The 24736-nt window shown below is 64.2% G+C and overlaps 2 protein-coding genes across 2 annotated transcripts in view; one reads left to right on the top strand and one right to left on the bottom strand.

Moving 5' to 3' along the window:
- The window catches only part of SLC5A10 (solute carrier family 5 member 10), a gene marked incomplete at its 5' end in the record, with an annotated part of 55087 nt that overhangs the window by 7226 nt on the left and 23125 nt on the right, over positions 1-24736 (top strand). Inside the window, 4 exons of the mRNA XM_082860145.1 lie at positions 1266-1371; positions 1668-1748; positions 3161-3366; positions 8695-8830. Of these exons, the coding sequence (XP_082716271.1) occupies positions 1266-1371; positions 1668-1748; positions 3161-3366; positions 8695-8830 (529 nt within the window). The remainder of the gene's footprint in view (positions 1-1265; positions 1372-1667; positions 1749-3160; positions 3367-8694; positions 8831-24736) is intronic.
- Positions 3505-24736, bottom strand: part of FAM83G (family with sequence similarity 83 member G) — a gene marked incomplete at both ends in the record, with an annotated part of 29245 nt that continues 8013 nt past the window's right edge. The window contains 4 exons of the mRNA XM_082860143.1: positions 3505-3897; positions 9290-10532; positions 11211-11335; positions 18215-18382. Of these exons, the coding sequence (XP_082716269.1) occupies positions 3505-3897; positions 9290-10532; positions 11211-11335; positions 18215-18382 (1929 nt within the window). The remainder of the gene's footprint in view (positions 3898-9289; positions 10533-11210; positions 11336-18214; positions 18383-24736) is intronic.

Genomic DNA, 24736 nt, shown 5'->3' with positions numbered 1-24736 from the left:
CCAGGTGGGAGGAGGGGCTGCTACTTTCTAGAGCCCCCCTGCTCTGTCGCCAGTCCCCTCCATCTCTGATACCTGCCAGAGCCTCGCCTTGGGGAGGTCGCTTGCCCTCCATGGGCCTCCATTTGTCCCTGGTCTGACGGGGCAGGGGGCTTGGAGAGTCCTTCCTGCTCTGATATCCAGCAGCTCTGGGCTTCTTAGCTTGGGCTGGAGGTGGACACACACACTCGCAGCCGGGGGCTGGGGGGGCCAGAGTGAGGGGCCGCCGACTCCCGAGAACACCTTGCCTGAGTGCCCACGCTGGCAGGTACCCTCTCCAGGAGAGGGGAGGGGAGGAGCCTGGGGGGAGCAGGGGTTCCACAAGCCTGACTCCGAGCGGGGCTGGTCAGCTCCTAGCTCGGCCGGTGCCCCAGGCCTCGGGCAGACGGTCCCCCACTCGGCAAGCTCAGCTGACCCGCGGGCTTGCCCAGCTCTCTGAGGAGCCTCTTGGCCCCAAAGGCTGTATTTTGGGTTATCTCCCTGCCATTAAGCAAGCCCAGAATGGCAGTTTCGGAAACTTGCGGCGGGGAGGGACCCTGGCCCAGCCCTAGGTCCCGCAGGATCGGGTCCTCCCTCCTTCCCTGGGTACCCACTGCGCAGTGGGGAGGGGCGGGCAGTTGTGGTCCGTAAGGCCCATTCCAGTGCTGAGGCTAGAAGACTCGCCCCAGGGCTTCAACTCTTGCCTCTGTGCTGCCCCAGGGCCTGGGATGGCAGGACTGTCCAGTTCAGCCCTAGGAAGCAGGCTTGGCCTGAGCCGTGGTCCTGGCTTCAGTGTCAACCCCATGGTGGTCAATAAGCGAGATGGCCCCTCTGTTCCCCCAGCCCACCCCTGGCACACATCTGGTTTCTTCTTGGGGTGCCCTGCTTAACAGGGAGCAGAGAACAGGGACCCAGGGACCCAGACAGACGTGGGTCTGGAGATGGAGGCTCACTCGTCTTCTTGGACCCCCCACCTCCAGGAAACCCTCCCGGACTCCCTTTTCCATCCCCAGGCAGGGGCCAGACTGAACAGCAACACCGCTCCCTGGTGGGCAGAGGCCACTCAGGACTTTATTAACATCAGCAACGTCCCCTGCACACTGCTTGTCCACAGCCAGGACTTCCTCCCCTTCAGAACAGTCCCTGGAAGGTTGGGGGGGGTCTCCCCTTCTTCCTCTACGTCGGGTGTGTGGCGCTCCGGGTCCTGCGGTTACCTCGGGCCCCTGCACACACCCCTTTCCCGTCCCCAGATCGACCTGTACGCGGGGGCCCTCTTCGTGCACATCTGCCTGGGCTGGAACTTCTACCTGTCCACCATCCTCATGCTCGCCGTCACGGCCCTGTACACCATCGCAGGTACGGCGCCTGCGGGTGGCAGGTGTGGCCTGTGGACACGCACGGGAACCCGAGCGGTTGGTGGGGGGCAGGGGGCCGCCCCCTCCCACAGCCTGGGACCTGGCCAGTTCGTGTCAGGCACCTGGGCTTCTGCAGCTGGCTCCGCTGGCCTGGCTGCTGCATCCACAGCTCACCCACCCGTGCAAGGGCAGGGGACGTCGATGTGGAACAGCCGTCCCTCCCGGAGCTCTGCTCACCTCCCTGTCCCTCCCCTGTCGAGGCCAGGGCCCCTCCAGCTCTCTCATCTCCACCTACAGGGGGCCTGGCCGCTGTGATCTACACAGACGCCCTGCAAACGCTCATCATGGTGGTGGGAGCCGTGATCCTGACGGTCAAAGGTGAGAGGCCATGGGGGCTGTCACAGCAGCGAGCCCTTTGGGGTCTGGGTGTCGCCCTATCAGGGCCCCGGTGTCCGCACTGGGGGTGGGTGGCCTCACAAGGTCAAGCCACGAGGCAGTCAGCCCCCCACCGGCCTCCCCTGGGTGACGGAGGCCTGCTCCCCTCCCACCCCTGCTGCCCAGTGGCACTTCTGTCACCAGCTCCGGGCCGGCTGGCATCTGGCTGCGGACCTGACTCAGGAGGCAGGGCTGTCCGCACCCACGCGGGCTCAGGGCTTAATGGGAGCAGGGCTGCGGGTGGGTGTGCAGACGCACTTGGGAGACCACAGACCTGCCTGTACGTCTGCCCCCATTGTTTCAAAGCATGTCCAAGATCTCAAGAAGCCAGCGGGACAAAGGCAAGGTGGAGAGGAGGGGGGTTTGGATCTCCTGGTCTGGGAACAGGGAGGAAGCTCGGGGTGGGGGCTGCCCCAGAGGTAGTGAGATCCCCATCCCGGGAAGTATGCAAGCAGAGCCAGGAGGATCCCACGGAGAGCAAACGGTCTCTTCCAGACTCAGACTCTAGGACCCTGTGGCTGGGCAGTTTCCGACCCGTGTCTGGTGTTCGTCCGTTCGCTCTGAGCACCCCCCCTGGCCTGGCCTGGGCTACAGGTGGCACTGGTGCCGGGAGCCCAGAGTCCGGGCAGCAGGCCGCCTGCTGGGAAAGGCGGGGGAGTGGGGCCTGTGGCTGCCCAGCCTCCTCACAGACCAGGGGCCTGTGTACCCGGAGCCCACTGCGGGAGAGGCACCCAGGCAGCCAGGCCTGGTCTGGATGGGGGCGGGGGAGTGACCACAGACAAAGCAAACGCCACAGGTGGGCCCAGACCCCGAGGCAGACAGGAGCAGTGAGGGGGTGAACGTGGTTGGCTCGCGCCGGCCGCCTGGCGGTGCAGCCTTGGTGGTGCCCCTGCCCCTCTGGGGACTCTGTGTCCCTTCTCAGTGCCACATCCCCCAGCCATACTCAGCTCTGCCGAAGTCATGTCCTTTGGAAGCCCCTGGGTCAGGATGTTAGCCCTTCAGATTCCTCAGGAAGGTCCTCGAATGCCAAGAAAAGACACGTTTGCTTCCTTGGGTCGACAGCCTGGCAGAGAGCTCCTCGCCCGAGGCTGGTGGGCGTCCAGAGGCCAGCGGGACACTGGGGTGCCCTCGTGTGGAATGCTCATTTAATATTATCATTTTAAATACAAATAAAATAGTCCTTTGAATTCACCTATTTTAAAACCCTCTACGTCCATACCTTTCCAGACCCTGGAAAAGGTGAAGTGGGAAAAAGTTGAGTTTGATGCATCAAGTTACTCGTGAGCTGAGGGCAGCGGGGCTGGGAGTCACGGCCGCCAGCCACCAACCGTGCCTGTCCCGCCCACCCCCTCCAGCTTTCGAGCAGATCGGCGGGTATGATCAGCTGGCGTCAGCCTACGCCCGGGCCGTCCCATCCAGGATCATCTCCAACACCACCTGCCACGTGCCGCGGGCAGACGCCATGCACATGTTCCGAGACCCCTCCACGGGGGACCTCCCGTGGACCGGGATGACCTTCGGCCTGACCGTCATGGCCACCTGGTACTGGTGCACCGACCAGGTGAGGTCACCGCCCTCCCTACCTTCCTTTCTTCCAGGGTGGCTCTGGAGGTCAGGGCGGCCAGGGAACACCTGCGCGGTGAGCCCGGGCTGGGGTGGAAGCCGTGGATGGCGTGGCTTCAGGCCCGGGCACGAGGTGTTAGGGGTCCTTGCAGTCCCGGGGGGCCTGGGCCTGCCGTTTAGAGTCGGATGAAGCCCACTGGCCACCCATCCTGGCCTTCAGGTGCTTCAACTGGGACAGTTTGAAGTACGGGATTCCGAGGGGGCTGGAATGCTCCTCGGCGGCCCTGACGTCGGCCTGGGGGCTGGCGTTTCGGGCCAGTCTTGGGGCCCCAGGACCCGGCAGCTCAGAGGGCTCCGGGCCACCCTTGGCCTGCCAGTGCTGGGGAGCTGCCACAGCCGGGCCCGCTTTCCTGCCGGAGCTCTGGGCGCCATTGGCGGCGGGGCGGTACCGCGGGGGTCCCAGGGTCCTCAACGGCTGCGGGAAGGCATCTTTATCCCTAGGGACTCGGTAGTGGTGGAACCGCTGGCCCTGGGAGAGAGAGAGCAGAGTGAGTGAGACCCAGGGGCTGGGGCAGCTCTGCCCCTTCCTGAGGGGCCCTTGCCAGGCAGGCTGCAGCCGGCACACCTGGGTTTGCTTCCTGGCCTTGCCACTCACCAACTGGTGGTCCTAGACAAGTGTCTTCCAGTCCTCCGTGCCTCGGTTTCCCCACGTGTCCCAGGGGAACGGTCCGCCTGCGAGGTCGCACTAAGGCCAGCGCCTACTCTTCCCCATGCCCCACCTCCCTCCTCCACATTCTCCGTAAGAGGGACGGACGGGGATGCCAGAGACAGTGCCTCCCCCTGCGCCCGCGTGTGTGGTGAGTGTGGCGGCTAGGTCTTCCTCCGGAGTCTGACTCTAGGCCTTCCCAAGTTGGGCACGTACCAGGTGGCACCAGGCGGCCCTGCTCCCTCTCTGGGCAGAAGCAGACGATGCCCCCACCCTGCCTGCCTCGAGGGCCACGGGTAGCTCCAGGTGGCACTTGGGCGGGAAGGGGCCTTGTGAGCACCAGAGCCTCAGCGGGCACAGGCCTGATGACCGTCCTCGCCTCTGGACCCGTGGCCTCGAGGGCCCCACCCAGGAGCGAGGCAGCCAGCCCGAGAGTCGACCCAGCCAGTCACTGTGGGGTGAAGGGGGGCAGCTTCCCTGTGAGGCAGGCCTGGCGGCCCCATCCACAGGCCAGAACACTGAGGCCCAGGGTGGAGTGCCTGCCCCGCGAGGAGTGCTCTGCATGTCCCGAGCACAGGTGTTTTGTGTGCTCGCTGGGAGACCCTGCCTGGGCTGTGACGGCGGGAGGCAATCTATGTTGGGAGGGTCCAGGAACCCTGGGAGGCTGGGCCTCAGTTTTCCCATCTGTGACATGGTGCCGGAGAGTCCCTTGTAGGCTGCGCCCACCACAGGTGTCTGCCTAGCACCCCTGGGGGGCCTGGGGGCCGCCGGCCTGGGTGAGCAAGGGGCTGGTTGAAAGGCTGGCGGTGGAGGGCATGCGGGGAAGAGTCTAGACTGCCCTGTGGGCCAGCCGGGGCCCCTCCGCCCCAGGGCACCTCTCGCTCCCTCCCCACTCAGCATGGCCTGGCATGGCATTGGCGTCTCTGGGTGGGGCAGCATTCAGGAGATTTTCCCATGAAGGCCAGGTGAGTGGCCTGGAGGTCAGGGCTGGACTGGGCTTGCCTCCTGGATAAGAAGGTCACACAAGGAGGCAGCTGACCCCAAGGTGGTCCAGAGTGCCACCGGCACTGGGGGCCCGCGCCTGGCCTCAGCCTTCCCCCCCCGCATTGTCCTGCTCAGGCTGGGTCTGCCTGGGCGACTGCTGGGCCTTGGACCAGAACCCCCGCCTGCGTGGTACCGACCTCCTGGGCCCTGGGGGCTTGGCAGGACTCTCCTCAGCCCCCGGGACACCCACGGTGTGGCCAGCGGCAAGCGGCGGCTCTGTGTGCCGGGGCCACGGGCACTTTTCGTTTTCTTTAGGCTTCTCAGTGTCTCCCAGCTCAGCCGCAGTGCGTAGGCGACATCAGAGCCCAACAAATCCAATAAAACAGGAGGCAGAGGCCCGGTGGGCAGAGAGCCGCCACACCCCTCCCCGACCTCAGCCGCTCAGTCAGCACCCCCAGGAGGCGCACAGACCAGAGGGGCCTTGGGGCCTGCCCGCTCCCGTGGTGCCGGCGCTCCTCGTCACCTGCCGCTGCTGCAGTTTCAGACGGGCTGTCTTTCAGGCAGCAGCTGGGTCAGTCCTCGTGGCGGCCACCACTTTTCCATCTCCCGCGCAGGTCAGGCGCAGTGTCAAGTGCATGGGCCCCGTCACCTCGATTCTCCCCGTGTTCCCGTGGGCTCTCTTGTCCCCATCTCACAGCCAAGGGGTCCAAGTGCTCCTGGGCGGCACAGGGCCGTAGCTGACCCCGAGGTGGCCCTGATGCACGCCTAAACTTGGTGACTCACAGCCGGCCACCCGGGCACGGGCTTGGCCGTCCACACGCGGCCTCATCCAGGATTTGCAGCAACCCTGCAGGTCGGGGGTCATGTCACATCTTGCAGGCTAGGACAGAGCGGTTCGGGGAGGTCCAGTGGCCGGGCCGGGAGAGGGAGCTGGCCTCCGGCAGGGCCTGTGCAGAGAGGCACTGGGAGGGTGCTGCTGGGGAGGCCCCGGCCTTGCCTGCTGGGGCACCGAGCCTCAGCTTCTCCAGCTGTAGAATGGGGCGACCACGGCTGTCCCGCCCACCTCCCGGGGCTGGCCGCCAAGAGCACGGAGCAAAATAAGGGAAGACACGCAGGGATTTAGGGAAACTCTTCTCTCCTGTGGGGAGCGCGGCCCTGGGCTCTTGTAATCACAGGACATCACAGGGGAAGGGTCTACAGAGAAGCACGTCTGACCCCCTCACTGTCTAGATGGGGAGACTGAGGCCCAAAGCGAGGAAAGGACTTACGGCACGTCACAGGAGCTGGCAGAGAGGCAGGATTGGAATCAGCTTGCCCTGCAGACCCCACGCCGCCAGCTCGGGCACCCTGTCATTTTTTTTTTTTTTTTAATTAAGAAAAGCAAAGGCAATTTGTTTTGAGCTACAGCAAACGGGAGGCAGCTTCCGTCCCTCACGTTTGGCAGAGGCTGAAAGGCAGGCAGATGAGCCAGGGAGCTCTGCAGAGGTCCTGATGGGAGGCCCTGATGGGAGGCCGCGGCCTGGGGACACGGGAGGTGGGGCGACCCTGTGATTGGTGCGGGTAGGAAGCGAGCAGGGGACAAAAGTTAGAGATGCTGTCAGTTACTGATTAGGTCCTGGCCACCTGGGGCTAACTGTTAGAGCAGTCATCGTGCAGCCTCCTCAGTGGTTACTAGAGATAACCGTCGGCCTTCCTGCGTGGCTCTGAGAGCTGTTTATTGTACGTAACGGGGTGGCTTCCCGGGCAGGTCAGAGTTCTATTTTTTTTTTTCCCCTGGGCTGCATCACGGGGCTTGTGGGATCTTAGTTCCCCGACCAGGGATTGAACCCACGCCCTCGGCAGGGAAAGCACAGAGTCCTAACCACTGGACTGCCAGGGAAGTCCCAGAGTTCTATTTTTAGACGCGGTCCAGCCAACATCCAAGTGCTATTCAGCCTCTGTGGGACTGCGCTCCACAGTAAGTGCGAGTGAGCACACCTCCAAGGACATGCCTTCGCTTCTGGACCTTGAGGTGAATATTACAAACTGCTCAGAAGCCTGAATTTTGAGGGATAATCACCTCTGATCCAGAGCTCCTTTACAGGAGTACGATTTTCATCTCATTTTCTCTGAGACACTTAGATGGGCCTCTGAAGAAACACACGACAGTTTCTCTTAAGGACCCTAAACACAAACGAGCACTGAGGGGCCTCTGAGATGGACACATGCAATTTTGGGCCTTTACAAAAACCACTTTCGTGAAAGTGGAGGGAGTTCGAGTACAGTGGTGGAAACAGGTTTCTCCTAAAACAAAGGCTGTTTCCACTCCTACTCCTGACATGATGAGTCTGCATTTGTTCCGTTGGATGTTAACTGTTCCCTAGGCGTCAGACATTAGATCAAGCATGGCCCACTAGGTCCACGACTATTAAGCACTGACTATCTTCAGCCAGGTAAGACCTTGGGAAAAGATGGAAACGACCACATAGAGAAAGCATCTGAGGTCCTCTGACGGAGAACAGGCTACAAGCCACTATTTCCCAGAATGCCCTGGAGCCCCTTTGCTTTGATGTAAACCCAGGTTATTTTCTCCCGTTGGTGAAAAGGTGCTGGAGGATGAGCCGGGGAGGGTGGAGTCTCCCAATGGACACCAAGGAATATTCTAGTGGATTCAGTGGGCTGCACCCTGAGAGCTTTGAAAATGACCCCATCCCTGCCTGATCTACCAGAGAAAAATCTGTTTTAGAGCTTGCCCTGCCCTGGCACCCTGTAATTAATGCTTCACCAAGAGCTGTGTCTAGAGGGAGATGCTAGGAGCTACCTGTCAAACCTGCGTGTTTGGAAAATAACTTAAAATCACAAAGAATTCCTACTTCTGGATTGCAGGAGGTGATTTAAACTGCAGAACACCGAAGGAAAAATACTTGTATTTCAAAGTTATAGATTGCACAACTCTGTGAACATACTAAAAACCATGGAGGTGTACACTTTATGTGGCTGAACTGTGTGTGAATCACGTCTCAGTAAAGCTGTTTAAAGTCCCACATTCTTTTTTTAAAAAAGCAGAACCATGGTGTCAGAACTGGGAGGGATCTCAGAGGCCATCAGTTCCAACTACCCCCCTCCCATTCTGCAGATCTGGAAGCCGAGGCCCAGGCAGGAGCTGCCTGAGGCTACACGAAGAGTTGCCCTCATGCTGCAGCTTCTAGCTCCTTCCATTACTGAAATGCAAGCTTTCCCAAACCCAGGCCCTAAAGCCCCAGACCTCTGCCAGGGACACGACACAGTTGGAACCAGCGTCTGCTCTTGGCACGTGCAGGAGCCTGCCAGCCTCTCGTGAGGGTGCAGGAGGTGGGGGGGTGTCCCTGATAACCTACCCACCCAGGGTCTCCTCCCGCCCTGACAACTGCCAGGGTGACGGGCTGGTCAGGACCAACACCTTCCCTCCTCGACAGCTAGGGAGACTGAGTCCCCGGAGAGAACCTTGGCCCCAGGTGCTCAGACAACTGGCAGGGATGCTGTTGGGTGTCAGGGTGGGCGCGGTTGTCTCAGGCCGGTCTCGGGCTAGTGGGACAGCACCTATCTCACACACTCCCTGAGGCCCACGGGCGAGAAATCCCGAGGAGGCTGGGGCTCACTGCCTCCCCCTGCCCCCAGGTCATCGTGCAGCGGTCACTGTCCGCCAGGGACCTGAACCACGCCAAGGGGGGCTCCATCCTGGCCAGCTACCTCAAGATGCTGCCCATGGGCCTGATCATCATGCCGGGCATGATCAGCCGTGTGCTGTTCCCAGGTAGGACGGGCCCTGGGGGCTGGGCTGGCTGCAGGGTGCAGAGGTCACCAGGAGGAGAGGTCAAGGACAGAGGCAAGGTGTTTCCCGGCCTGGGGGAGCGGGGAGGGGAGTGGTCCCCAGGGCCACAGTCAAAGGGATCGACACGGAGATGGCTTGACATAAGGTCCGGGCAAAGACTACCTACTGCTGTGTGATCTCAGGATGTGAAGGAACATCTCTGTGCCGCCACCATCTCCTCATCCACAAGCTAGGGAGCAGACCACCCACATAACACCACACCCCTGAAACCTCTGGGTGTGTTGTGTGTTTCCTTTTGGATCCTGGTAGCTGGCTCAGGTTGCCTTTATGGGATGCTGGGTAATGACCTGGGGAGGCGGCTGCCCAGCAGACGGCACCTTTGGGTGCTCACGCGTGGGGGAGGGGCTCCCAGGACCCCGGTGCGCAGGGGCCCCGACCCACCTGTGCCTCCTTGTCTGCCAGGTGTGGGGCCTGCATCCTCAGAGCGCCTGCCTCTTCTCTCTCCTGACCCTGGGCCCACGAGGAGCCACCCAGGGGTCCACCAAAGGTCCCACGGGTCATGTGGGGAGTGCTCAGATGTTGGCGGGGGGGCTGGGCTGACCCGTTGGCCACCTGCTCTGAGTGGCAACTCCGGAGGGCGGCCGAGCGCTCCATCACCTCAGAACACTCATCTGACACAGAAGAGGAGACCACCGAGGGCCGCTCGGGGCCAGGGCCACGGCCAGAGCTGCCTGAGAGGCTGTCCTGGTCACTGAGGGTCACGTAGTCGTCGTCGTCTTCCTCCTCCTCCCCCTCCAGCCCATTGGGGACCGCCGGCCCCCCGCCGTCGGGGTCATCCTGGGTCATAGACAGCTGGTACTGAAGCGGGGCATGGCCTGGGCCTGCCGTCCTGGGGAGCCCGTGGTCCGTCCGGTTATGGGGTGCCTGCCCCTCTGGGGTTGCCAGGGCCCAGCCAACACCGCCGCCCTCCTGGGCAAGCAGGTCTGCCACTGGGACTGTGCGGGGCTTGGGCATAGGAGGCCGTGGCTCGGTGTCCCCCTGGGGGCGGCTGTTCTCGGCTGGGACCCCGTCCTGGGGGGATCTGGGCTGGGGGGCGGGGCTGGAGTCCTGGCTCTGCCTCCACAGCTGGGTCCTGGCCTGGGATGTGTCCTGGATCTTGATGCGGTTCATCTGGCTGGGCTGGGGGTTCCAGATGTTGGGGTCGATGATGTTGATGTAGCCTAGGATGTCGCTGCCGGGTTCCGGGTCCGGCTCCACCCACGTGGGCAGGTATTCAAACATGTTGGCCCGTTCCAGGTTGAGCAGCCCCGGGTGGATGGGCAGGGGCGGCTCGGGGAGGTCTCCCGGCAGCTCGGCTAGGGCCGTGCCCCGCACCCCCAGGGTCCTGGAGGCCTCCCGCTGCTCGGAGGACAACTTGGCGATCTCGTCAGCACTCTTGGCCTTGACCAGCGCGTACTTGGGGTTGACAAGCTTCTTGGCCATGGTGCCCGAGGGCACCTGCGGGACCACAGAGTGCAGCACGACGGGCTCGGGCTCGGGCTCCTTCTCCATGGGGATGTCCTTGAGGCTGACGCCGTGTGACGTGAGGTACAGCTCCTGGAACTGCCGGTCGAACATCTCCACCACCTGGCCCGACAGCACGGAGATCACGTTCCTGTCCGTCCTTGCAGCCGACCACGTGAAGCTGCAACAAAGGGCGGCAGCCTGGTCAGGCGCAGGGCCCAGGGCCCGGGAAGAGGGAGCAGCCCCCAGCCCCCCACCCCCATGCACGCACAGGCCAGCGTCCATCAGACCGTGGCCACAGAAGGGATTAAAGAGAAGCGAGCAGGGGCAGAGGACGGGGCCCGACGGGGCCTGAGCCCCAGCGTCAGGCCCGGTGTGGGACCTCAGGCAGCGCCTGTGTGGCAAGCTCCTTGCGGGTGTGCAGCCTGGACAGCGGGGGTCGTCGGCACAGCGACTTGTGCCCACCCCGTGTGGCCGTGGATGGCCCCTGCCTTGCTGCCCCCTGCGTGGCAGGGCTGTCAGAGCTAGACCGCACCGTCCTCATCCTGGCCCCTCCCTGAGAGCAGCTCTCCGAGTGACCGCCCTGTGGGCCTGGGAGGACGCAGCCGGCCTGGCCCACAGCCCACCTCTGGCTGCTGACACCTCGAGGCAGGAACAACAGTCTCACGGCTAAAAGCGTCGCTCTGCCTGCTTCCGAGACGGGTGGGCAGCGTGCAGGCATGCCCAGCCCCACTCACATCTCAGCAGTCTGGGGACCAGTGAACTGGAATAACCGGGGTGTCACAAGGCAGGATTAAGGGCAGAAACCAGCTGGGAACTGGAGCCGCCCCTCCCCTGGCCCCCAGAAAGCCAGAGTCACCTGTAGGAGCCGCAGATGGCCCGGTCTCCATCCACGAACATGAACTTCTGGGCCAGGGCACCCTTGAACTTGGTGGCCGACCGCGTGAAGAATTCGGTCCCTCCGCTGCTCCGCACCCTGAGATTCTGTGTTGGGGGACAGGGGGCAGAGTTACACGACCCAGCACTGACCACCCTGCCCGGGCTCAGGGAGGGATTCGGGGGATCGCCGACGGGCCTGGGGAAAGGGGCGGTGCATGTGGGGACGCGCCGAGGTGGGAAGGGGTGGGAGGAGGGCAGGGGCTGGAGATGAAGGGCTGCAGGATGGTCTCGGTGTGGCCTGAAGGGGGTCTACAGGGCAGCCCAGCCGGACAGGCCCCGTGTGCGGGCCAGCCTGGAGAATGCTGCTGCAGGGTCCCGAGCAGGAGGGGGATGCAGACACATTTCAGGAAGGTCCTCCTGATGGCTGGGGGGCTGTGCAGCTCGGGAAGGGGAGCGGCTGCCCTGAGGGAATCTGCGTCTTGCACTTGGGCAGATCAGTGGCCTTGCCAGGACGGGTGACCAGCCGGGCCTCTCCCTCAGTCTCCCCCGCACCGCTGTCTCTCTGTCCCCCTAAGCCCTGCGCACTGTGGGCAGGGATGCCGGCAAACTCCCCTACTTCCCCGTGGGCCAGACCCCTGCCTGGGACCCAGGGGCAGTTCAGGGAATGGCCACATCCCTTCTCCCTGTGCTGGCGCCGTCGGCTCAGGAGCAGGCTAGAAAGGCCCTGAGAAACCACGGAAGGGGAGCCGAGAGCCGGGGGGCGGGGGGGGTCTCCCAGGCGTCATACGCACACCCAGCACGGCCCGTGTCAAGGCTGGGCCCCTCCTGCCTTTCTCTGGGCATCAGGGCTCTCCCTCTGGGCAAGCCTGTGGAGGTGTGTGGGCCAGGGGCTGGCTCCCCTTTCATCAGGAGAGCTGCTCGTTCCGAGGGAGGGGCAGGTGGGAAAAGCCTGTGGTGGAGGGACCCCAGGATGGGCGGGGAAAGCCTGGCTGACCCCCAAGAGTCAAGGGGACGGCTGAGGGCACCCCAACGTAGACCCTCAGGGCAGGAAGCAGACTTGGGCTCGGGGGTGCAAGCCTCGCCCAGGCAGTGTGTTAGAAACGCAGGCTCGCAGCTGCCCCGGGTTCGACTCGGGGGGACTGGGGTCAGGAATTCCGTTTTTAACATAAGCCCCAGTGATCTGACGCATGCCCAGGACAGAAACCCCCTGTAGGCCCCGGTGACGGGAGCCTCACTCCCTTCAGAGGGCTCTGTGCCTGCGGGGGGTGCTGGTCTGTTACATCTTCTGCGACATCCCCTAACCCTGACCCTCACCCACTCACCGGCCCCAGCTTATTAACTCGTTCACTGACCCCTGCCGAGGTCCCCAGCGCAGACACAGACATGACTGTGACACAGATCCCTCGTTGGAGGAGAGGGGGAAGCAGATAAGTAACGACCCCAGCTGTGGGGCGGCTCCCGGGAAGGCTGGCGTCTGGGCTGACGTGTGAAAGACAAGGAAGAGCGGGCCGGGTGGGAAGAGGACGCAGGACCCCAGACCCAGGACTACAAAGGCCTGATTCAGACATGGGAGGACTTTGGGGGAGGGGGGCGGGCAAAGGAGCCGGCAGAGCGGGCCCAGACGGATGCCGAGGAAAGACCCTACGGCCGCTGAGGGGCCTGGTGGGGCCCGGGGGCAGTAGGGAGCCACAGAGGGCTTAGAGCAGGGGGTGAGGGGTCGGAGCCGTCCGGTCCCGGCGTCCAGCGGGGAATGTGCATGAAACACACAGGGAGCAGAGGAAGAGGACAGGAGGGGCTTCTGCACCTGAGGGATGTGAGTCCAGGCAGGGGCAGAGGGGAGAAAAGAGAGAACTGGAGGCCATCTCCGCTCCGGCCCACAGCCCTCGGTGCTCCTGCGCCCGTCCCGCCTGTGACAGGTCCCGGACCTTTCCGCCGGGGCAGCCTCAGGGCAGTACCCACAGAGGGTGAGGGGGAGGTCCCATGGATGCCCGCCGGGCCGTGCGGCCCGGCCCGGAAGGCAGATACGCCTCTGCTCCCAGGCTGGCTCCCCTGCCCGCCCTTCGCCCGGCTGCCTGTCTGCACACAGCCTGCACAGCAGGAAGCTGGCTGAGGCCCAGGGCAATTAGTGTCTGTGACTGTACTGAACGCGCAGCACGCTTGGGGGCCGGAAGCCTGAGCAGAGATCCTGGGAGGCCTTCCCCTGTCACCTGTGCCCAACGGCAGCCCAGCTCTGCAGCTTCTGTTTATTCCTGGGCGACACCGCCCCGTGGGGCCTGGCCCAGATGAGGTAACGTCTCAGGAGCCAGGGCTCGGGCGAGCAGAGTTGGAGGATCCCACAAAGCCGCATTGTCTCTGAGCCTGGAACGCCCCTAGCAGAGCACGTGGCAGGCAGGGGGAGGACGAGTGGGGTGCCCTGGGCGAGTCCCCAGACCCTCTGGAGCCTCATTACCTCACATGTGAGGGCCGCAGTGATCGCCCCTGAGGGGACGTCCAGGGAGGATGGCAGAGCTGCATCTGCCCCAAGAGTGTACAGGGCAGGCCGTGCTGGGCACGAGGGCTGGGTTAGCCTCAGCGCCACACCCCACACCTCCACGGGGCCTCCTGTGCTCACACGGGGGTGGTGGGAGCTGGGGGGACAAGCCCAGGCCCCTACTGGAGCAGGTGGGTCGCTCTCGAGCTCTGGTCAAACAAGGCTCCAGTCCTGGCGCAAATGAACGCAACCTGGCCTCCTCACGCCTTGGGGTTCTCGTCTGTGAAATGGGCCTGCCCACCCCCGGCTTCAGGGCTGCTGTGAAGACTCAGTGCATCAGGGGAGGGGCCAGGAAGGGGCCCAGCACTCAGTGGCTGCTCCCTAAACTAGAGGGGACGAGGGGGCTGTGCCGTGCAGTGGGACGGGGGTGTGATCCCTGCCTCTCGGGGGGCTGGTGGGGGACCAGTGAGGGACCGACACTGAGGACAGGAGAACATCTGGAATGGTGTGGACTCAGGCCCAGGGAGGCCAGGCTTGTTGGCCGTATGCAATGGCCAGGCGGCTCGGGGAGAGGAGTGACCTGCCCCAGGGCCTCCCAGTGGACAGGGTCTGGCCCTTTGGGACCGAGGACAGCCTGCAGCTGCACCCTGGCGGCCCTTTCACCCTCCAGGGGTCTGCTCGTACCTTCTGGGCCGGAGGGGGAGTGGGGAGGCCCAGAGACCATCCTGAGCAGGCCTGAGCGGTGACAGCAAGATCTGGCCAGGTCAGGGACAGAGAGCCGTGTCTCCGTGTGCCAGCCAACCTCTGCTCTCTTCTAAAGGGCCTGTTTCACTCTCTGTAATGGGGTAGGGAGACCAATACTCACCCTGGCCTCCCCCGGGCTGTTGTGAAGCTGAGATGGGAAGCAGCCTTGGGGGCAGGGGGCAGGGCAGGGCTTGGGGGCTCCTGGCTCTCCCCCTGGGCCAGGCCGCTTGGCTCTGTGACGTTCTGGGCCAGGTGGTTCTCTGTTAGCGGCTGTCCTGTGCATTGTAGGCCGTCGAACAGCATCCCTGGCTGCCACCCACCAGATGCCACGGCCATTAAAAACACCTCTGGACGTTGCCAAACGTTGAGAGGCAGTGCCCTGAGTCCATTACAGAGCCAGGCCAGGCTCAGAGAAGGCAGGTCGGGAGGGGAGGAGGCCCGGGCACCAGATCGGAGCCAGTGCTGGCCTGTCTAGCGTGCGCCGGAATCCTCACCCAGCGCCTTCCCGTGACCACACTGCCTGGGGATTCTTTGTTCATCAGAAATGGGTCCAGCCTTCGCCCAAGTGGCTGCTGGTTTTTCCAGTTCAGCTGCACAAAGCAGACTAGCTTTTCGGATCAGCCAGGCACCTCACAGCTCCGGTCCCGTGCTAGGCTGTGAGCCTCGAGGCCTGCCTCCCACCGGCCCTGGGCATCACCCCCAGGTGTGGCCTGCCCCGGGCCCTGCGATGAGAGGGTTGGGTCGTCTTCTCAAGGCCCGTTCCGACGTGTAGTATGGGCACTCGTTCCCATGTTCCCTGCCTGGGGGAGTCGGGGCCCAGCTGAGCCGGCGGGTGGGGACGCTCGGGACAGCTGGGAACCTCGCGTCAGGGAGGTTCTGTCCTCCCGCCTCACCTGGAAACTGGGAGGGGACCCAAGCGATACTGCAGCTGTTTCCAGAATGTGTTGTGTGAGCTCAGGGGTTCAGGCTGGGGGGCTGCCCGGAGGGGGAGACTGGGGGGGGTCCCCAGCCAGACCACTGCTCAGAGAGGGAAGGGAAGCCCCCTGGCACTCAGACCAGAGCTGGGGGTTCACAGGAGGGGCCGCAGCTGCCCCACCCGCAGATAGGAAGGGAGTGCGTGACCGAGTGCCCTGCCCCCACGTAGCCTCCTTGACTCTTCACGGCAGCCCTGCCGAATAAATGCCGATATTCCCATTTTTCAGATAAGAAGGCTGAGGCCCAGAACCTCAGTGTCTCTGCCTAAGGTTACAGTGCAGGGGCAGAGCTGGGGCCGAGGCCTGGCTCCTAGCGCCCAGCACCCCCTTGGTCACAAGTATGACCCCACCAGGCACAACCTACACCCTGGGCCCACATGACCTAAAGGCAGGTCGCTGCAGAGCTGGGCAGGGGCAGCGGACGCCGAGGGTGGGGCCAGGGATTACCAGCAAAGGAAGTGCTCCCGAGACAGGTCTGGGCCCAGCCTGCCTGCAGGCAGGGAGGCAGGCTCTAGACAAGGTGACACTTGGCCAGGACTGGGCCCACAGGAGCCTCTGGCCACCTGCCCAGGCTGGGAATGGGCGGGCTTGGAGGCGAGAATGAGGTGGCCAGGGTCACACATTCCTTCCCATGAAGACGCCTGGCCGTCCCACAGCATCCGGCTCCTGGGCACGTCACCCTGCGGACCTGCCACCTTCCCCAGAGCAGGGAGGTGGCGAGAAGGGCAGGCTGGGCCAGAAGCCCCCTCCGTGCCCCGAGCTGTGGCCTCATCTCAAGCCCTCCGCCCTCCGCCCTCCGCCCTTCGCCCAGGGTCGGCGTTTATAACTCCTGTTACTGCTGCAACCGTGTGCCTCTCCTTAGCTCAGAGCACTTTTACAGCCACTGTCTCCTCTGCTTTCATCCTCAAACAACCTGGTGAGGCGTCCTTGTGGTCACAAAGCCCTGGAGGCTCAGAGAGGTAGGCCCGGCGTCGGGGTTGGCAGCCAGGAAGCCTGTGCGGGCAGCACCAGGGCGGCCCCGCTGTTAGATGCGGCCTCAGCCGGGGCACTGGGCACCAAGGGTGTGTGGCCCCGTCTGTGCCAGCTTCCCATCACTGGCTTTTAGGTTCAGCCCTGACTTGGTGGAATGCCTCTGGGCAAGGCACAGGCTCCCTCAGGCCTCGGTTTTCCTGGGTGTCCTGGTCTGGAAACCTGGTCTGGATGGCCTGCCCCTCTTGCCCCCCTTCCCGGGAGCTCCACACCCTCCCAGGAGCCTGGCATCTAGGGTTTCCCCACTAAGAAGAGGCCTCTGGAGCGGCCATGCAGGGTTTGGATCCCCGCTCAGCACAGACAAGCCCCCTCCCTGCCTCTTTGTCCGCATGCGGGGGGATGCCTGCGGGCAGAGGGACGTGAGGTGTGCAGGGTCCCCACTGGGCGTGGGTCAGGGGCTCAGGGGGAGTGGGCCTGTCAGCCTCTTCCTGAGCACGGCAGAGGGCTGGAGGGAGAGCCCTGAGTTTCTGTGATCTGCTTCCCGCACGGCTGAGGCCCCTGCAGTCACCTTTGAAAAGACGCCTCTTCCACACTCCGGGCCTCCCGGCCTGAGCCGTCTGCCCTGGGAGCTGGCTCTCGGTGCTAGTTACACGGCAGGCAGGGCAGCACAGCGGGCGAGCACGGGGCTGGGGGTCAACCCACCAGAGAGGCCACATAAACATGTCCCAACAGCCAGAGACTCGCAGCCCAGAGAGCTCACACCCACTGGAAGGGTCTCAGCTGGGCTGGGCATCACTTGACAATGCCGACAACTGACAGGCCCGGGAGCCCAGCCCCTTGTTAATCAACCAGGCTGGCGTTGCCCCGAGGAATTCTGACCTGTGCTCAGCCCGAGGGCTCGGTGCTGGCCCCCACCCCCCTTATCCTTCGCTTACTAACGTTAAGTGACACCTCTGATCTGTAAAGTGGGACAGCTGCCTCCTCCCACCGGCTGCCGTGAGGGTACTTAAGTTAACCATGTCGCGTGCCTGGGACGGGAGCTGTGGAAGTATTAGCTGTCGTTACGCATACTGATCTGTGCTCTGGGGCGCGAGCTGCACACAGTAGGTAGCAAGCAATGGCTGGGCGGAAGGAGGGCTCCCTCCACTCCCAAGCAAGGCACCAGATGCCAGGGTGTCTGAGCAGAAGAGCCCAGTCACACGGGCTATCAGCCCCTCTGTTGGACCAGTGAGATCCCGGAGTCCAGAGTCCAGAGGTGAGGTGACGTGCTCTAGGACACACAGCAAAGCAATGCTGAGAACCCAGGCCCAACCTGACAACTCCACCTCTGTCCCCAGTGTCCCTCCCTGGAAGGCCTTTTCTAGTCTGCTCGCTCCTCAAGTCCATTTCAACTCTGCAGCCACCAAAGAAGCCCTCCCTGAACTCAGCCCAAGGGAGCTTCCTCTGTTGGAGCCGGATCCTAAAGCCCGTGCGTGGACATTTTACAGAAACAGATTTTGGTTTAAAACCAAGAAAGGACTTCCTGGGAGTTGGAGCTGTCCAGCTGGGGCCTGCTGCCAGAGCCGGGGGGTGAGCACCCTGTCACTGGAGGTGAGCAAAGACAGAACCACTGCGGCACGGGCTGCTCTGAAACACCTGTGAGGGAGCACCTCACGTGGGCTTCAGCACCTGGTCACAGGTAGTGTCCTGTCCCCTGATACTGAAGCAGAGGCCGCGTGACCACTCGGTGGGCGGCTCTAGGACACTGAACTCTAGGTTCCCGGATCCGGACCGACAAGGCAGGTGCTCCAAGTGTTTGTCAACCGACTGAATGAGGAGCCGGCTCACCTTGAGGTGCCCCAGGTGCATGCGGGCCCGCTCACACATGTGCAGGAAGTACTTGACGTTACTCTCATCCACGATGATGTACACGGCCACCTTCCTCTTGAAGCTGGCATCCAGCAGGTCCTTGAAGATGTCCACATCGGTGAACATGTCCATGACCACAGCGATCACCTGTGAGCAGGAAGGGAGACCGGGGCCGTCAGGGCACGCGGCCGGGGAGACAGGTGCCTCGCCAGGACGCCTAGTGCCCACCCTGGCCCTGCTCCCTGCGGCCTCGGGACTGGGAAGCGCCGGCTCTCCTGGCGCTGAAGCTGCAGGCATAGGATCGACGCTCAGGGTACGAGATGCCCAGTGGGTGACGCAGGCTGCACTCTCCGGGGGCAGGGAATGGAGAGAGGCACGGTTTGCGGGCTGCTGTTTCCTTAACACAAGACCGCAGAAAACAAAACCCAGGCGAGGAATGCGTAGGGGAAGCTGCAGCAGGAGCGCGGGAGGAGTGGGAAGGTTGCGCGTCCTGAGATTTGAGCGCCTGCCCCCACCCCCAGCCCCCGGGCGGCCCTCGCCTCTGCTGGGGCTCAGGGCTTGTCCAGGTGCCCTGTTTCTATTCCTGGGTTGCATTCCCGAGCCGGGCAGTCCGCACCATGCCCTCCGCCCGCTACCCCAGGATGCTGAGATGGAGCAGATGTGTCCAGGGCAGGGAGGAAGGTGGAAGCTGGGGCCGCCCACCGGGGTCACCCCTGGGTCCCTGGACAGGCTCCCTCGCTGCCACCTCTCCTGGTTTGGACACACCCCAGACCACTACATGTGCTCTTCTTGTCATCTGACCACACCTGGGCCACAACAGCTGCCCTCAGCCTGTGGATTGGCTCAGGGTGGGGCCCCAGAGGTCAGAGTACATCTACCCCAGCCCAGCCCAGCCACTGCCCAGCACGGGTGGTGATATGCCCAGGCCTGGCAGGCAAGGGCCCTGGCCTGAGCCAAGGCACGAGGAGGGAAGGGGCACACGTAGCCCAGGGCCAGGGGGTGCGGTAGCCAGCGGGCTCAGTGGCCGGCAGGCCCTGGCCCTCAGTCTCGCTTCTCCCCTCCCCTCCCCGTCCCACTGGGCAGCAAAGGGGAACACAGCAGACCAGGGCCCAACGCTGCTGACCCGAACAGACGTCCAGCCCTCCCACCCGCCAGAGCCGGCGCCAGGGCCCCATCCTGGGTCTGAGAACCCCCTAGAGGAGCCCTACCCAGAGAGGCGGGTAGGGGTCATGCGCTGGGCCACAAAGCAAGCTGGGGACAGTCAGGCTAGAACCCACCCAGGCCCGTCAGGGGGCCAGGGTTACCCCCACCCCTGCTAGGAGTGTGACCTGGCGGGTGGCCTGGGGCTTGCCAGGGACGTGCCTGCACACTCCCGTGAGCTCACCCAGCTGGCCCCTGCAGGCCCCTCTGGGCTCCCCCTGGGCCCCGGGCCCCTGCTGATGCTGGTCACACACCTGGCACCAAAGCCGGTACTTCTGGGGGCTCCTCCCTGCCCTGCCCTCCACGGACGGGGTCTCTGTGTGACCCTGAGCAGACACCTAGCTTTTCCAGGCCCAACTTTCTCACGTGGGACCAGCCAGGACTCCCCGGTGCTGAGGCCCAGGGTCTTCTCTGACCCCTGGGGAAAAATAGCTCGCTGTCTGAGTCTCTGAGGGATGTTTCAGGCAGGGCAGGGGGAGCAGGTATAGTCTGTGCAGGGCCTGCAGTGGCACAGGGGCCGCAGGGAGGTGGACGGCAGCACCGGCGGGGGCGGGGTGGTATGCTCTCTGACCCCAAATCGGCCGGGTCTTGAGAGGAAGTGAGCTCCATGTCCCAGGACATGTGCAAAGGCCAGAGCTTGCTTGAGGGGGTGGACGAGAGGACAGATGAGACACGGTATCAGAGGTGGTGGGCTCACAACGCCCTTGGGCTCCACCGGTCGAGGGTGACGGGACCCCGAGGTGGGGGAGGGGTGACAGCAGGGACCCTCTTGTCTGGACCTCACAGGCCTACAGCCACTCCAGCCCTCCTGCAGGCCACAGCCTCACGTGCCAGCCTGGCGATGGCTCGGCCGACACAGTTCTCCTGGGAGCAGGCCTGGTTCCAGGCTCTGCCCACCGTGGCAGACGGGGACTTGCCCTGGGCCCGGGCTGGGGGACGTGCCCCAGCGAGACCCGCCCCATGTGAGCCTTCCCTGCGGCGCCCAGGCAGGCAGGGTGCCCAGCCCAGGCCGCCTGCTGTCGGGCTGGGACTGCCGGGGCCTGCCCCCCACAGTGGAGCCCCACAGGGTCCCAGGCGTTGGGCTCGGTGCTGAGGGTCGAAGGAGGGCTTGTACAGGTGCCAGCTGAGCTGGGGCAGGAGGGGGCTTGGTGCTCCCAGGGGGGCCCCCGCAGCTTGTCCACGGGGGCCACAGGGTCTCTCAGAGACCTCGAGCCCCGCGTGCCCGTCCCCGGGGCCAGAGACTCCAGACTAGAACCCAGGGCCCTGCGCCCTGCCCGCAGAGCCTTCCGCCTGACAACCGCTACCGCGTCCAGTCCAGACTAGAACCCAGGGCCCTGCGCCCTGCCCGCAGAGCTTCCGCCTGACAACCGCTACCGCGTCCAGTCCAGACTAGAGCCCAGGCCCTGCGCCCTGCCCGCAGAGCCTTGCGCCTGACAACCGCTACCGCGTCCAGTCCAGACTAGAGCCCAGGCCCTGCGCCCTGCCCGCAGAGCTTCCGCCTGACAACCGCTACCGCGTCCAGTCCAGACTAGAGCCCAGGCCCTGCGCCCTGCCCGCAGAGCCTTGCGCCTGACAACCGCTACCGCGTCCAGTCCAGACTAGAGCCCAGGCCCTGCGCCCTGCCCGCAGAGCTTCCGCCTGACAACCGCTACCGTGTCCAGTCCAGACTAGAGCCCAGGCCCTGCGCCCTGCCCGCAGAGCTTCCGCCTGACAACCGCTACCGCGTCCAGTCCAGACTAGAGCCCAGGCCCTGCGCCCTGCCCGCAGAGCCTTGCGCCTGACAACCGCTACCGCGTCCAGTCCTAAAACCGCCGCGAGGCACCAGTTATTACTCCCATTTTACAGACGAGGAAACTGAGGCATGGAGGGATTCACTCCCTTGCCTAATTACCTGTTTGGGTGGCCCAGCTCGCCCATGGCTCCGCAAGGTCCTCAAAGACAGCTCTCCCGCCCTGGCCCGGCACGCGGCCCGGCCTAAGGCGGCCTCGGGAGTGCTTGTCAACTCAGAATGTGCCAGATGGCTGGGCCTGGGAGAAGCCACAGCCCCTCCTAGGCCCTCACTTTCCCCATGTGCCAAATGGGGTGTCCGCCTGGCCCACTCCTGTGTTCTGTCCAGCTCACACATCCGCGGCTTGAGCACAGACACTAGTCCCGCCCGAAGGACAACGCCAGCCCACACGTATCCCGCGGAGGCCCTGGGCAAGGCCAGGGCCAAGACTGCGGGAAAGACAGCGGGGAGGCTGGCATCTGGGGATGTCCCCACCCCACGTGGGTCAGGAGACCGCAGCGGGCACGAGGCGGGCAGCCTGAGGCTCGCCCGTGTGAGCGCCCAGACCATGTGCCCGCTTCCCAGGGGCGGGACGGCAGGCAGGTGTGTGTCCCGAACTCCAGGCCCGGCGTCGCAGCAGCAGCCCCCCAGCCCGGTTCCCGAGGGAAGGAGGGAGTCCAGTGGTCCCTGTGCGTGCCTGACGTGAAAGCCCTCTCAGAGGTGCAGCCACAGAACCAGGAGGGGCCACACGGCCACGACAACCCTCCTGGTTCTAACCGCACAGAGCAGCAGGGTGGTGGGGCTGTGGGAGGGCGGCCGTGCCGGGAGGGGGCCGACAGCGCGGGGCCGGGTGGCGCCAGAGCAGAGGGGCCCAGGCAGGGACTGGCATCGGCACTGAGCTCTACGTGCCTCAGACCCGAGGCCCTCCCCCTGTGTCTCTTGGGGGTGTGCTCAAAACGTGACCCTCCAGCGGCGCCCACACCTCCCTTTCCCTTCCCCACCCCCCCACCAACAGCTCCGCGGCCTCTCCACCCTGCCTCCCGCGTGGGTCCCGAACCCCCGCCTCGCTCTGTGCAGCCGGGGCTGCTCTGCGGCCTCCTTGCATCCTCCCACCGATCCTCCCACGGAGGGTTCCAGAATCCCCCAAAGCTCCTTGGGGGGGTGGACACCCCACTCCGTGAGAGACGCAGACGCTGGCACAGAGGGGGGGGCCGGCCCCAGGCGACGGACCCATGGTGATGCCCCGCCACGAGCACCTCCATCGCCAGGTGCTTCCTGGGGCGTCCAGCGCACGGGGCAGCAGCCCCCCACCTGTGGCTGCCGCCCCAGCAGACACAGCCTGAAGCCCTGTAACCCCCGCTGCTGGTGTTGGTGGAGGGGTCAGGGCGCCCCCATCCTCCCCGGGGCCCAGGCAAGGACGGAGCTGGAGCTCCGGGGTCCAGGCTGGGGTCTAGCTTTGGGTGAGCTGCATCCTCTCTGGGTCTCAGTTTCCTCATCTGTGAAATGGGGAGGAAGGTGGATGTGATACCCAAGGCTGTCCCTGCCAAGGGAGCCCTGAGTCCGTGTGTCCTGCCCGGGTGCCCCGCACAGCCTGTCTGGCTGTGTCTAGGGGTCTGGGAGAGGCAGTTCTGACCACCACGCCCCACCTCCCTCTGCACCACCAACCCAGGGCTCCCGCCTCGCCAGGCTGACACTCAGCCTGAGGCTCCCGGCGCCCCTACAGCCGCTTTAGAGGCACCGCTGCCCCATGACCACAGAATCCGTCCTGGAGCAGAGACGTGCTCACAGGACCAGTGGGTAGAGCAGGGCTGGAGGACGAGGCGCAGGGGTGAGGTGGCCAGGGGTCTGCACGCAGCTGGAAGACCACTGGCCACAGGCCCAGCATCTGCAGCAGCATCTCTCCCCGGTGGCCCTGACCCCACAGGGGCTCTGACCCTACGGGCCCTCCCTACACACCCCACACCCCGCCGCAGCCGCACACACAGTCCTCCTGGCCGGGCGCCTCCCTCTCCTCCTCCAAGCCAGTAACTCCTTCCCGTCCTCCAAGCCCTGACTCAAATGCTGCCACGAGCAAGTGTCACGTCTGTGTTTCTGGAGAAACGGCAGCGACCCAGCGAGTGGCACGCCGCCTCCCCGAGGCCCGGACCCTGAGACCCAGGTCGGCGTGGGCAGTTTCCCTCTGTACCTGTCCTGCCCGCCCCACCCTCCAAGGCCACGGAGATGCCTGCAGGAGGCCCAGAGGGAGCCGCAGACACAGTGCACAGCAGGCAAGTCCCTGGCACTCACCGGGCCACTTTCACCACCTGGAAAAGCAGGAAGTGGGTCCGCATCTCTGGGTCTGTCTGACCCTAAGGCTCAGATGGACGCAGGACGGTGGCACCATGGGCTCCAGACTGTCCTCCTGGGAAGCCGCTCGGGCCCGGGAGCCGCGCTCAGCAGGCGGCAGCGGTGGCTTTCCTGCCTGCTCACTGACCCACAGTGCCCTCGGGGTGGACAGGCCGGGGGTCATCACCTCGGCGTCTCCTGCTTCCCTCTGTGCCAGCTGGAGGGCAGTGACGCACAGGAACACAGAGGGCGTGCTGCACACTGTCCTCAGGTGGGGACAGTGCCTTCAAGACCTGGGATTCCACTTCCAGCCACGACGGAATAACGGAGCCTACACTTACCCACCTGCCGCAGCAATAAACACCAGGCAGAGCCTATGAAGCCACGGCCGACAGGCAGCACAGCAGGTGCAATGACCCCCCGGCAGAAGGGAGACGAGCGAGGTCAGCTGTGGGACCGCCCCAGCCACCTCCAGGCCACGGCTGAGTCCAGTGGGCTCCCTGAGTTGGGGAGACGAAGTCTGCTCAGAGCCTGGCAGCCAGAGTTTTCAGGACAGAGGAGAGGAAAGGGCTGCACAGAGCAAAGGCCAGGGACCTGCAGGGAGCTGCCTCTTGAGGATTCAGCTGGAGACCGAGGAGCACACGGACAGGAAGAAGCCACCGAGGCTGGGACGGGCCCGCTGGGAGGGAGCAGCTGGGACAGCGGCCGGTGCTCACACAGGGCCAGGAATCATTTACGTCCCCACAGCCAGAGCGCAGGCCCCTCTAACACTCAGGGCACACAGGAGGATTCTCAGAAGGATACGACCTACCTGGTGGGCTAACAGGCCCTGGACCAGGGGCCAGTGAGCTTTTTCTATAAAGGCCATATAGCAAATGTCTCAGGCTTTGCAGGCCATGTGTCTCTGACACACCTCTCAACTCTGAAAACAGCCACAGACAGCTAATACACAAATGTATACATCTCCGTTCCATTATTTACAAAAGCAGGCATAGGCCAGATTTGGTCCATAATTTGCCGACTCCTACCCTGGACCAAATATGCTTTGGTCCCACCTAATAAAGCTTAACAGGGCTTCCCTGGTGGCGCAGTCATTGAGAGTCCGCCTGCCGATGCAGGGGACACGGGTTCGTGCCCTGGTCCGGGAAGATCCCACATGCCGCGGAGCGGCTGGGCCCGTGAGCCATGGCCGCTGAGCCTGTGCGTCC

This window comes from Leucopleurus acutus (genome assembly GCF_964270905.1).
Source record: "Leucopleurus acutus genome assembly, chromosome: 19".
Lineage (NCBI taxonomy): Eukaryota > Metazoa > Chordata > Mammalia > Artiodactyla > Delphinidae > Leucopleurus > Leucopleurus acutus.
This window is presented reverse-complemented; position numbering and strand designations above follow the sequence as displayed.